The 13,344-nt window shown below is 43.6% G+C and overlaps 1 protein-coding gene across 13 annotated transcripts in view; it reads left to right on the top strand.

Moving 5' to 3' along the window:
- The window catches only part of LNX1 (ligand of numb-protein X 1), a 240,265-nt gene that overhangs the window by 218,817 nt on the left and 8,104 nt on the right, over nucleotides 1-13,344 (top strand). For all 13 annotated transcript variants that reach the window (XM_021101221.1, XM_021101222.1, XM_021101224.1 and 10 more), the window contains 2 exons: nucleotides 4,132-4,266; nucleotides 11,775-11,952. In XM_021101221.1, coding sequence (XP_020956880.1) covers nucleotides 4,132-4,266; nucleotides 11,775-11,952 — 313 coding nt within the window. The remainder of the gene's footprint in view (nucleotides 1-4,131; nucleotides 4,267-11,774; nucleotides 11,953-13,344) is intronic.

Genomic DNA, 13,344 nt, shown 5'->3' with positions numbered 1-13,344 from the left:
ACTGGCATTGTTTTGTTCTTTTTATGGCTGAGTAGTAGTCCACTGTGTTGTTAAAATGGCAGTACTACCCAAAGCAATTTACAGATTTTGTGTATTTTAAAACGGGCTAACTCAAAATGAGGCTGCCAGACTATAGTTCCCTTCTGAGGCCTCTGCTTACTCCCATCATATAAACATTATTTGCAGTTTTGAGTCACATCTCAAAAGAGTAGAGAAAAAGTCACTAAACAAAAGAAAATCAGGAGTTCCCATTGTGGCTCAGCGGAAACAAATCTGACTGCAGCGCTCAAAAGACAAAAACAAAACAAAACAAAAACAAGCTTTTCCATGCTACTCAGTTTTAACCTTCTGATTTTCTCTGAATATTAGGTTTTTCCTATTTTTTCAGCTAGAAGTAATTGGTCCCACCTCAGGAGAGTCTTCTGTGTGTTACCCATATCTATTTTCTGGCACTTGCTTCTGACTGTCCCTGATGGACAAGCTTCATGCGGGCAGAACCATGTCCCTAAGGCTCTTAGTGAAGTGGCTGGTCCGGAGCAGGCACCTGTCAGCCACGGGGATAGAATGTTTGTGGAGAAGCCTTCCAGTAAGCGAAGATCCACAGGGGAGAACATAGAGGCCATCAGAATCCCTTCCCCTTAACCCAAGAAAGGAGGGGGAAGAGGTAACACTTGGGCTCTTGGACGAGAAAGCATACGATACAGCAATCAGGCTATGCAACTTGTGACCACCATGTCCAGAATTTGCTCGGATCAAAATTTAGGATGTAGGGGAGTTCCCATTGTGGTTCAGCAGGTTACGAACTCAGCTAGCGTCCAGGAGGGATGTGGGTTTGATCCCTGGCCTCACTCAGCAGGTTAAGGATCTGGCATTACTGCGAGCTATGGTGTAGGTCACGGATGCTCCTTGGATCCTGAGGTGCTCTGACTGTGGCATAGGCTGGCAGCTGCGGCTCTGATTGACTTCTAGCCTGAGAACGTCCATATGCCACAAGTGTGGCCTAAAAAGCAAAAAAGAAAAAGGAAAAAAAAAATTATGATGTTTAAGGGAGAAAAGAGAAGAGAGGAAAGGAAACGGCAAGTAAAAATGATCAACCTCTAGCCCGGTTTGCTGCTTGAGTCCAATTGTTCAACCATCCCTTGGCCCAATTCATAACATCCCAAGAGATGCAAGAGAGAGGCTGTGTTACCTTCTTCTTTGAGTGTTATTTAAATAACAGATCTGCTGCCCCAACTTCCTGGTACAGATCATGTGGGTATGGACTAAAAAAGTCTGCCGTTTTCTCCTTCATTCAGTCTTTCTGTGACAGCCCCACCCCTAGCCCCCTGCTCACCCTCACTCCACATTCACACCAGATTCACACCGGTGGAAAGAAAGGCTATCCGGTGCTAAGGGCTGTTTCTCGACACTGAACCCAGCTGGTCCTGAGAGTTCGAGCCAGAATAAGCACATTAGCTTATTTTCCACCTTCTACTTCAAACACTAGGAGAGGAAAAGCATCAAATAAAGAGTCTCCCTGAGAGCAGTTTATAAGGTGACTGGTAAGAGCCAGGGATCCAGCCTTGCAGGGAATTTCTTTCCAAGTAAATTGATACCGGGATTATTTATTGGGAGTGTTATTCCTGCCAAAGTCGGCATTTGAAAATCCAGTGAGAAATTCGTGCTAGAAAATGTGAATTCAATAACTTTGACAGGCTCCTCTTTGGCATTTGGGGTTTTGCCTAGCAAGTTGATTCAATATGTAAGTCTCAGATGTTCGTAGTTCTTATGAGGTGCTTAGGCCTGTGGCTGCAGCTGGTCCAAGATGAACGTGGTACGGCACACAGATCTGGACACACACCCGCCAGTGAGATCCTTTGAAACGTCGGAGTTTCCCTGAAGATAAGGAGCCCAGTTGGGCTCAGCAATTGACGTTTTGGCTTGAATGCTTGCCACTTCTTATCTTTTAGTCATTTTTTGCTTCAGAAAGTTCCCAGAGATAACCTCATTTGGATACATGAGGCTTACAGTAGAAAGAAAGCATTATTACAAAATCCTCTTCCAAGAATGGAGTTTTGTTGGCTACTCGCTTTGCTCTTCATGTCAGCTGACTTCATTGTTTCCTGGGCTTGTTAGTCTTATCTTGTTCTGACACAGGCTTTATGTAGGATGGGAACCACTGGAGAATCTAGGAGAGGCAGATGGACAGAGGATGATCAGTGATGACTGGGTAGCAGACATGATGACCAGGCTTTAGGGAAGGAGAGCGAGTGAAGGACTTGAGCTTTCTTTGTAGGGTTTTCTACATGTACGCGAAATGGGTCGACTCTCCTGGCGCACCATCCACCGTGGTAATTACACTAGATCCTTCACCTTAGCGGCTGTTTTTCAGCGTTCATCTAATTCACAACCACTCAGCCAAAGACCGCTAAGTAGGAGAGCCCTGAGGAGAGCTGTTTATTAGCCTGAGCATGGAAAGTCATGAAGGTTGGAGTTGAATAGCTGAGCGGATCTGATATCATTGATGGGGTTCTCACTGCTTAAGGTTTTAAAACAAGGTCCCAGTTCCTAGGTGTTGGGAGTAAGTTAGGTGGGAAGGAAGCTGCAAAGAGGCAGGAAGTGAATATCACCACTCCATTGTCTGAGCTCAGCGGAACCGTCCGTGGCCCCCTCTGATGACCTGACTTGTCCACTGTCTGATCACCAGGCCCCTGCGGGAGGAGGGCAGGCAGGCTGCTGTCCCTTTGTGCTGTGGTGCTGAGTGGTCAGAGGACAGGCGGTGGAAGAGACCACTTAGACCTTATTCCTTGCCCCATGTCTAGTTTTTCCTGACATCTAATCAAATCTAGCCATGTCTCAGCCACAGTCAGCTTGTATTAAGGTGACAGGGAAGTCAGCGGGCCACTTCAGCCTGGGCCATTGCAGGGTCTTGTTGTATATGTTTCAAAGGTCCAAGGTCTAGATGATCTGGACCGCAGATCTGGAATCTCAGGAGTCAGCCGTTCTGAAATAATGACCCACACTCTCAGACACAAGCACAACTCATGTGCGGCAGAAAAGCAATTGGTAAAGTTACAGTGTGAAAATGACCCTTCCTAATAAAAATGCATTTGCTATTTGAAGTGCTCTGTCCACGTGTTAGGGTGCATCACAAAGAGCACTCGTCATCGGAATTAGTGATTGTTGGAGTACCTGTCGTGGCTTAGTGGTTAAGAACCCAACTAGTATCCACGAGGATGCAGGTTCAATCCCTGACCTCACTCAGTGGGTTAAGAATCCAGTGTTGCCATGAGCTGTGGTGTAGGTCGCAGGCACGGCTCAGATCCCGCGTTGCTGTGGCTGTGGTATAGACTGGCAGCTGCAGTTCCAATTCAACCCCTGGCCTGGGAACTTCCATATGTGGTCCTAAAAAGAGAGAAGAAAAAAGAGTTAGTGATTGTCACATGAAAAAAGGAAAAAAGGATCAAGGCAAAGACCTTTAATCAGGCTGCATTGTAACCTGCCGTCATCCTCAGATTTCCAAAGTGCTCGTCCTTTCCAATGCCTGAACGTTTGAACAGGAACAGGATTCCTGTTCCTGCAGTGGTGGTGCTGCTGCCACCAAGTCCATTTCTTGTTCCCATTGTTGACCTTTGGTCTGGGATTTGGATTGGGCTGCTACTCGACACGGTACGCTCTGTTCTAGCTGGAAAGTCTTTAGACATGGCTCGCGTGCAATAGAGCCATTCATTTAATCCCAGTTAACAATGTCCAGCAGCGCCTTGAGTGTTGACCAACTCAAACCTCCCCTAGTGTTCCCCTTGAAGCGATGTTCATTACCTGATTCAAGGATAAAGGAAATAACTCAAGTTCTTGCCAGATTACTGAGTGGCGGAGTCTCTTGTGGTGCAGTGAGGGATCCAGCATTGTCAGTGCAGCGCTGTGGTCGCTGCTATGGTATGGATTTGATCCTTGGCCTAGGAGCTTCCACGTGCCACCAGCCTGGCTAAAAACATGTTTTTACAGTGGGCTCACCCATGAAAAAAATTCTAGAAATCATTTTTTCTTTCCCCATAAAAAGGGTAGAACCAAACTCACATCATGGTAAGTCCCTGGTTTTGGATGATTGGGGTGGAAGCGCAGAGAGGCTAACGCCTGTGTCTTGTCACTCAGGCCAGTGAAAGGCGCGTTCATCTCGTCGTGTCCCGCCAGGCTCAGCAGCAGGGTCCTGACATCTTTCAGGAGGCGAGCTGGAGCAGCAACGGCAGCCAGTCCCCAGGGCCGGGGGACAGGAGCAACACTCCCAAGGTGAGGCCCAGCCAGCGTGTTTCCATCGCTCCTGTAGGGAGCCGTTTTGTGGGAAGGCTGTACACTTGAACCTTTCTAAGTGTCATCTCTGGACTTCATCACCTAAACACCCTTTGACTTGTCTTGTGAAACGAAAAGCCCCAAATCCCATCTTTGAGACCTGGTGAGATAACAGGTGTCTCCTATCCTAACAGGAGAGAGGAAGGTGCGGGAGAGTTTTGAAACCTGATCTTGAAACCAGACCTCATATGGGGACCTCGTTTCTAGTCTAAGCCAAATGGATGTCGTGTTTTTCCAAACAGTCATTTTGTTTAAGGACTGTTTCCATTCATTTGGAAATGAAACAAGGGGCTTGCTTGCTTTCTGGCTTTTGAAGTTCCCAGTCTGCTTGAAAATTATAGTAATGCTTCTCCAGCTATTTCAGTGTGTTATTTTTACAAGAGGGACCCAGGAAGATAATAAAAACACATGAAGTTCATGTAACATTAGGGAGTGGTGGCGATTGGGACAAACCGGGGAGCACATGTCCTTATGGCATTAAATTCCAGAAAAATCTTAAAACACCAAAGATGATGAAGCTGAATGCATCTCTAGGTGAAATGCCTCCTTCAGACCAGCAACATGTAGCCCATCTTTTTTTAAAATTACTCAATGAATTTTATCCCATTTATAGGTGTACAACAATCATCACAACCCAATTTTATAGCATTTCCATCCCAAACCCCCAGCCCATTCCCCCCGCTCCCCCGACCTGTCTCCTTTGGAAACCATAAGTTTTTCAGTTTGTGAGTCAATATCTGTCCTGCAAAGTTCATTGTGTCCTTTTTTATGATTCCACTTGTAAGTGATAGCATATGATGTTGGTGTCTCACTGTCTGACTAACTTCACTTAGCATGATAATTTCTAGGTCCATTCATGTTGCTGCAAATGTCGTTATTTCTTTCCTTTTAATGGCTGAGTAATATTCCATTGTGTATATGTACCACATCTTCTTTATCCATGCCTCTGTCGATGGACATTTAGGTTGTTTCCGTGTCTGTAGCCTGTCTTTAAATGAGGTGACTCAGCTCAATATGTACTTCTGTCTATGGCTTTTATTAGAGGCAATACTATGATTTTTCCATTTAGATGGTATCTAAGCAACACAAGCTTTGCTTAGTCTAAATTCAGAGTCCTACATCCTGGGCTTGGCATCCTATTATAATGGCAGTGAGTTTCTAGCTGTCATTTCTACTAGGACCTGGTGTCATTAAATTCCTTGTAACCAAACTCTTAGAGACAGCCCATTCTTCCTGTAACACAGATTAAGGAATGCCTACATTCCCCATCAGGCTATGTTTATTTGGAATAACTCACGAGTTTGAGTTTTCCAGCAAAGTAAGCAGAAATAGTACTAAGTATTTTTATTTTGAACTATCTCTGTTTTATATGCTGTTAACTACACAGCTGCAAGGCTACACCCCCTCTCCTTTCTCCAGCCAGCCATGCCCCATAAATCCATAAATTCCTGATTTATTTACAATCAGCAATCTAGATAAACCAAGTACCTCCTGGTAAAACCTTTTATGGATAAGGACTCCCTGGTGTCTTTTTGCTAATAAATACCATTAGAGTGTTTAAATTAAACTAATGATATTTATTGATGGAAAATTAGCTTATTTCATTAATTAAAGTTTTAATCTAATTAGAGTTGAATTAACTACACCATATTATATTCTGGTTCATTAAACCACAAAGAATGCAGCTTCCATCAGCACCGTGGTTTTATAATCATGACCTAACCATCATGAATCATGGAAACAGCCAGGGTGAGCTGATCGAATTTTTGCTGCAACCTTCTGGCCTGCGTCCAGTTCCTGGGAAAACATATATAACAGAGTGGCCTATTGGGAAATTGTAATTATTTTCATTTTAATTTATAATTCTAGCTTCCTTCTGAAATGCCCTCACAAACATACATGCAGTGGCATATTTAAAATTCAACTAAGACATGTAGACATTTGCTTATTTTGTTTTCTTGTTTTCTATGAAAGTTTTGTTTTATTTAGGAAACATGACTTTTTGAAACTAGGAGCTTAAATGAGTCAAAGAAATACTAAAGAGGGCAAACCAAGATTTGTGAGACAGAGACATTTTTAAGCCAGTTGGAGAGGTCAAGAATGATACATCAAATATAGGAGTGTGGTTACCTCTGTGGAGAGGAAAGGGAACATGACCAGATGAAGGTTGTAGAGGGACCACAGCTCCACAAAGAACATATGTTTCTTTTTCTTTTTCTTTTTCTTTTTTTTGTCTTTTTGCCTTTTCTAGGGCCGCTCCTGTGGCATATGGAGGTTCCCAGGCTAGGGGTCCAATTGGAGCTGTAGCCGCTGGCCAACACCACAGCCACAGCAATGTAGGATCTGAGCCGCATCTGCGACCTACACCACAGCTCACGGCAATGCTGGATCCCTGACCCACTGAGCAAGGCCAGGGATTGAACTGGCAACCTCATGGTTCCTAGTCGGATTTGTTAACCACTGCGCCACTACGGGAACTCCAAGAACATATATTTCTGATGCTGGGTTCCAAGGTTCACAGTAGGCCATTGTCCTCATCTTTATGCTTTTATCATCTGTCTAAAATGTTTTATTTTAAAAATCCAAAGCAGGAATTCCTGTTGTGGCTCACCAGGTTAAGAACCCGACGTAGTGTCCCTAAGGACACAGGTGCCTTCCCTGGCTTTGCTCACTGGGTTAGAGATCCAGCATTGCTACAAACTGTGGCATAGGTCATGGCTGCAGCTCAGATCTGGCGTTGCTGTGGCTGTGGTGTAGGCCAGCAGCGGCAGCTCCGATTCAACCCCTAGCTGGGAACTTCTGTATGCCATAGGTGTGGCTGTAAAAAGAAAAAAAATAAAATCCGAAGCAGATATTCCATAATACATATTTTTTTTTATTTTTAGGGCTGCACCTGTGGCTTATGGAAGTTTCCAGTCTAGGGGCCAAATGGGAGCTGTAGCTGCCAGCCTACACTGCGGTCACAGCAACATAGGATCTGAGCCACATCTGTGACCTACACCACAGCTCATGGCAATGACAGATTCCCAAGCCACTGAGTGAGGCCAGGGATAGAACCCACACATATCTTCATGGATACTAATTGGGTTCTTAACCTGCTGAGCCACAATGGGAACTCCAATCAGATTTTTTTTTTTTAATGATGAGCCTTGGTTTGCCTGGCTTGTTACACTGAGGTAGAAAACAAATAATTTCTGTCCTTTTCCTAAAGGAGTATATGGTTGATTAATTATTCAAGCAATATTTATTCATAACAAAATATTAAAGCCTCACCAGTAATTCCTATTAACGGGAGTGGCAGGAGAGAAGCCAGTGTAACTTCTGGAATATTTCACAAGCTATGTAATTTTGCTATTTTCAAATGAATTTGGTAACATATTATTTTTGTCTTTTTGTCTTTTTAGGGCTGCACCTGTGGCATATGAAGGTTCCCAGCTTGGGGTCCATTCGGAGCTGTAGTCACCAGCCTACACGAGAGCATCCAAGCCACGTCTGCGACCTACACCACAGCTCACAGCAACTTGGATCCTTAACCCACTGACCAAGGCCAGGGATCAAACCCACATCCTCATGGATGCTAGTCGGGTTCGTTAACCACTGCACCATGACGGGAACTCTGAATTTGGTAACATATTTTTAACCAAATTATTCACAGATAAAAGTCATATCTTCCATTTAAATGCACTTTTTTTAAGCCAGAGGTTTGTAGAATGTGGGCATTCTTACCCATTTCATAGATGAAGTCAGAAGGAGCTTGAGTGATTGCAGTGTTTAAAAATTTCATGTACTCATTACTATTAGAAACCCAAATAATGATAAACGATGTCCAAACTTTCTACTAGAAAGGCAATTAAATTATTGGAATTTTTTCACCTGGATAAACATTATAGTTAAACCCAGGATTGGCAGAATTGTGGGAAATGAGCATTTCCACAATGAGTTGGTGAAATTATCAACGATGGAGCTGTTTTAAAGGTAATTTATCAATGTCTATCAAAAGCTCTTGGTTTAGCAGCTATACTTCTGGGACATTGAGCTAAAGAAATATTTGCACAAGTGCATAAGCTATGTGTGTCTAAGGATGTTCACAGTGACACTGTTTAATTTTGCAAAAGACTAAAAAACTCAAATGGTCATTAATGGTGGATATGACATATTCATATGATGACGTACTAGGCAACTATTCAAGAAGAGATAAAGCATGTGGGTGTGGGTGTGTTTATATGAAAAAGATGACCTTGTTTTCCAGAACATTCCATACTGTGTTTAAGACATCACCATGAGAGATTGACCACCTACCCCTACAATACCTGGAAATAATGGAGTTAAGCCATTCTTTGTGAGGACCAGGAGTAAATGCTTTATGAATATCCCCAGGAGTGAGCTGAAGCAGCAGGGCAGCCCAGCAGCCCGTAGGAGTTTCTGGGTTAAGAGTTTTGCCAAGCAATTACAGAATTGCTTGTATTTCTAAGGTGGGATCTTGTGAGAGTTATTTGTGGTTAAAGGGAGAGACATCCTGAATCTAGATCCATCCTGCTTTTTAGAAAGGACAAGTCACATACTAAGGGGGGGTCTTGAGATCTGCTCCAAATCTGCTCCTTGGCCTCAGCTAGAACACCAACACAACTCTGTCCATTCTGTTACTTCTTTGTCTTGCCTTGAAACTTTCCCCTGAAGAAAGCCCCAACCTTCCTCTGATAACCAGTCTCTACAGAGCACTTCACAGTTCTAAGTTTTAGGAATTCCCACTGTGGTGGAGCAGGTCAAGATCTGACATTGTCTCTGTGGCAGCAAGGGTTCAAACCCAGCCTGGCACAGTGGGTTAAAAGGATCTGGCATTGCCACAGCATGGCGTGGGTCATAGCTGTGGTTCAGATTCCATCCCTGGCCCAGGAACATCCATATGCCATAAGTATGGCCAACAAAATAAAACAAAACAAAATAGCAAAATCTCCCAAAAACTCAGTACAAATTTCTAAGGCTTATGTAAACACAACTCAGATCTCAAAAGTACTGATTGTAACATATACCTTGCTATAATTATTCTTAATTTCCGAGTTATTATTCTGTTACTATCAAAACAGTATGTGGCAATTTACAATTTCTCCATCCGTTTTATTTGACAAACAAGTACTTACCATCCTCAGTGTGTTAAATGCTATGTTCAGGGCTAAGGGTACAGTCATAGGACGTTACTGTCTATAACAATGCCTTTAAAACAGATACAGGTTATTTAAGTCCATAGGAAACCACAAAATAACAAATGCATAAAAATCCTAGGCTTATCTTAGTTCATAATATAAGCATTAAAAATTGATTCTGGGAGTTCCCATCATGGCTCAATGGTTAACAATCCCGACTAGTATCCATGAGGACACGGGTTCGATCCCTGGCCTCACTCAGTGGGTTAAGAACCTGGCATTGCCGTGAGCTGTGGTGTAGGTCGCAGACGCAGCTCAGATCCCATGTTGCTGTGGCTGTGGCATAGGCTGGCAGCTGTAGTAGCTCTGATTCAACCCTTAGCCTGGAAACCTCCATATGCCACAAAAAAGACAAAAAAAAAAAATTGATTTTGGGAGTTCCCTGGTGGCCTAGTGGTTAAGGATTTGGTATTGTCGTTGCTGTGGCTTTAGGTTTGATCCCTGGCCCAGGAACTTCTGCATGCCATGGGTGTGGCCACAAAAAAAAATCGAATCTGGGGGTTCCCTTCATGGCTCAGTGGTTAACAGACTAACTAGGAGCCACGAGGACGAGGGTTCCACCCCTGGCCTCGCTCAGTGGGTTAAGGATCCAGGGTTGCCATGAGCTGTGGTGTAGGTTGCAGACACAGCTTGGATCCTACGTTGCTGTGGCTGTGGTATAGGCCAGCAGCTGTAGCTCCAACTCGAACCCCTAGCCTGGGAACCTCCATATGTGTGGATGTGGACATAAGAGGCGAAAAAAGAAAAGAAAAGAAAGTGAATCTGTGCATGCAAGTATTAGTTCTATATGATGTCAGCCATCAAATTTACAGAAGTTTAATTATAATTAATTCAATTTGCTGAATAGATAATATATTCACAGGGTTCAAAAAGTGGAAAGTATAGCCTGAGTCTCTTACCCATCCCTCAGCTATTCAACTTCTACCTTCACCCCCATGAAACCACCTTTTTTTCATAGTGTCTTTATGAAAATGTAAATACTAATACAAATTCTTATTTCCCTCCCTTTTTCATACAAAAGGAAGTATACTTATACTTTGTTCTGTAGCTTGATTATTTTTGTGTCAGATTTTTTTTTAATGTTCTTTCTCTAGATAGAACTGAAGCTATATTTGGAGTTCCCATTGTAGCTCAGCAGTAATGAATCCAACTAGCATCCATGAGGATGCAGCTTTGATCCCTGGCCTTGCTCAGTGGGTTAAGGATCCAGCGTTGCCATGAGCTGTGGTGTAGGTCGAAGATGTGGCTCAGATCCTGCATTGCTGCAGCTGTGATGTAGGCCTGCAGCTGCAGCTCTGATTCGACCCCTAGCCTGGGAACCTCCATATGCCATGGGTGCGGCCCTAAAAAAGCAAAACAAAAACAAAAACCCTGAAGTTATATATTGAGCCCTAGACTTCTTTGAGGTTTGATCAAGTGTTACACATATTTATTTGCAGTGCACATGCCCACTTAGCCTCATAAGTCATTGCCCAAGCGGGAAGGAGAATAACTTTTTAGAAAAATATGTATTGCTATGTATTCATTGATAAGCAATACCCTTGATCTACTTTAATTGCTTCAAGATAATGTTGCAGGTGGTTTTGATGTTTTTAGTCTGGTGTGGTTGAATCATACTCACAATCCTCTTAATTTGCTCTTCAAAAGTTGGTCCATGATGTGTACTCTACAGCGTATATATGATGTTTTTATGTAGTAAAATGAAAGGCTATAACTTGCACATGATTTAGAACTGCTGAAGTAAGAGTCAAGTTCCAATTAGGGAAAAACCAAGATCTTGGTTGAGTTTTTAGTGTATAGTATCTATGAAATACATTATTTTTCTTTAAGGACTTCTATAATTGATTACCTCCCTATGTTAAACTACTTCATTGAAATTTTTTTTTAAACTTAGGAAAAAATCCTGGTATTCATGAATGACAAGAATTTTATGAAATGTTGACTCACTCTATCGGGAATAAATGAGTCACTTAGATATTTCTCCAGTGGTCTCCAACCCCTTCCTCTTTCTGCTTCTGACTGGTCCCATTTGAAATGTGAATTTTCTCTCAGTCAGCCCATGGAATTTGGGACAGTGTAACTCTTGAGGGTGGGGACCACATAAGGATTCTCTGTGCATCTCTTCCCCCCATGAGACTGAGAACCACCATCATATATTTATGCAATCTTGGTAATTTTTGTACGTAGGAAATGCAAACCTGCTTGTGAGCAAATGCGCTATGTTTGTTTTTCTGTCTGTGCCCTCAGCCCCTCCATCCTGGGGTCACTTGTCACGAGAAGGTGGTAAGTGTCCGAAAAGAACCCAGCGAATCCCTCGGCATGACCGTCGCAGGGGGAGCATCGCACAGGGAGTGGGATTTGCCAATCTATGTCATCAGTGTTGAGCCCGGAGGAGTCATAAGCAGAGATGGAAGAATAAAAACAGGTAATGAGTAAAGAGACACAAAGCACTGGGCTGGCAGAGTTTTAAAAGGAATTAGCAGCTTGCTGGGTTAGGGAACTCTTTTCAGAATGAACAAGAGAAGGTGAGGGTGACCTGGCCAGGACTCTTGTTACCCACTGACCTTGATTGGTTTGAGTATAGTTGCTGGACTGGGTTTCTCTCCTCTTAGTTCATCTGGGTTGACATGAGCCACCTTGCTTGCTGGTAAAATGTGTACCTTCAAACTATGCCAAGAATTAGTAGGAAACTGCTACAGTGGTGAGCATGAGTTGATTCCATTCATTCTAAGTGATTCTTCAGTCAGTTGATTCAGTGATGAAACTGTTCATGAACTGTTCGTGACTTGTTTATTTTATGGGTTGTATAGGAGACATAATTTTGATAGAGTTTGAGTCAATGTATATTCCTTAAGTGAAAATATCAAGCTAGGAACTTTCCCGTTGGCGAAAAGTGTTTCACCACTTTAATCTTATGCGACTTGAGCTACTTCGAGGGGAGGAGAGATGTTCAGTTTGGATCTTTAATGTTATTGTCAGTTCTCATGAAGGGGTGGCTAGCTGGACAGTTCTGCCCTTCCAGCATCTATATTCAAGTGTGGAGTTTCTGAAGTCCAGATGCTCTGCCCAGGGAGCAGGGGGGATGGCATGTTAAGGGGTTTGTGTGCTTCTTTAGGGTCTGGGTAAACATGAGGCCTTTCCCATCTTTCTCCCCCTGTCCTTTCACTCTTGCTAATGGTTATTCTGTGTGAAAAAGATATTTAAAGGAGGCAGAAAAATAGGAGGGAGCTAAAAGAATAGAAATTAAAAGTTCCTGTCATTGCTCAGTGGTTACGAATCCGACTGGTAACCGGGAGGTTGCGTCTTTGATCCCTGGCCTCCCTCAGTGGATTAAGGTTCCGGTGTTGCCGTGAGCTGTGGTATAGGTCACAGATATGGCTCGGATCCCACGTTGCTGTTGCTGTGGCTCTGGTGTAGGCTGGTGGCTACAGCTCCGATTGGACCCCTAGCCTGGGAACCTCCATATGCCGTGGGTGCAGCCCTAAAAAGACAAAGAGACTGAGGAGTTCCCGTCGTGGCGCAGTGGTTAACGAATCCGACTGGGAACCATGAGGTTGCGGGTTCGGTCCCTGCCCTTGCTCATTGGGTTAACGATCCGGCGTTGCCGTGAGCTGTGGTGTAGGTTGCAGACACGGCTCGGATCCCACGTTGCTGTGGCTCTGGCATAGGCCGGTAGCTACAGCTCCGATTCAACCCCTAGCCTGGGAACCTCCATATGCCGAGGGAGCGGCCCAAGAAATAGCAACAACAACAACAACAAAAGACAAAAGACAAAAAAAAAAAAAAAAAAGACAAAGAGACTGAAAAGAAAAAAAGA

This window comes from Sus scrofa, chromosome 8 (assembly GCF_000003025.6).
Source record: "Sus scrofa isolate TJ Tabasco breed Duroc chromosome 8, Sscrofa11.1, whole genome shotgun sequence".
Classification (NCBI taxonomy): Eukaryota; Metazoa; Chordata; class Mammalia; order Artiodactyla; family Suidae; genus Sus; species Sus scrofa.
The sequence above is the reverse complement of the archived record's forward strand: the minus strand, read 5'-3'. Positions and strand labels throughout refer to the sequence as shown.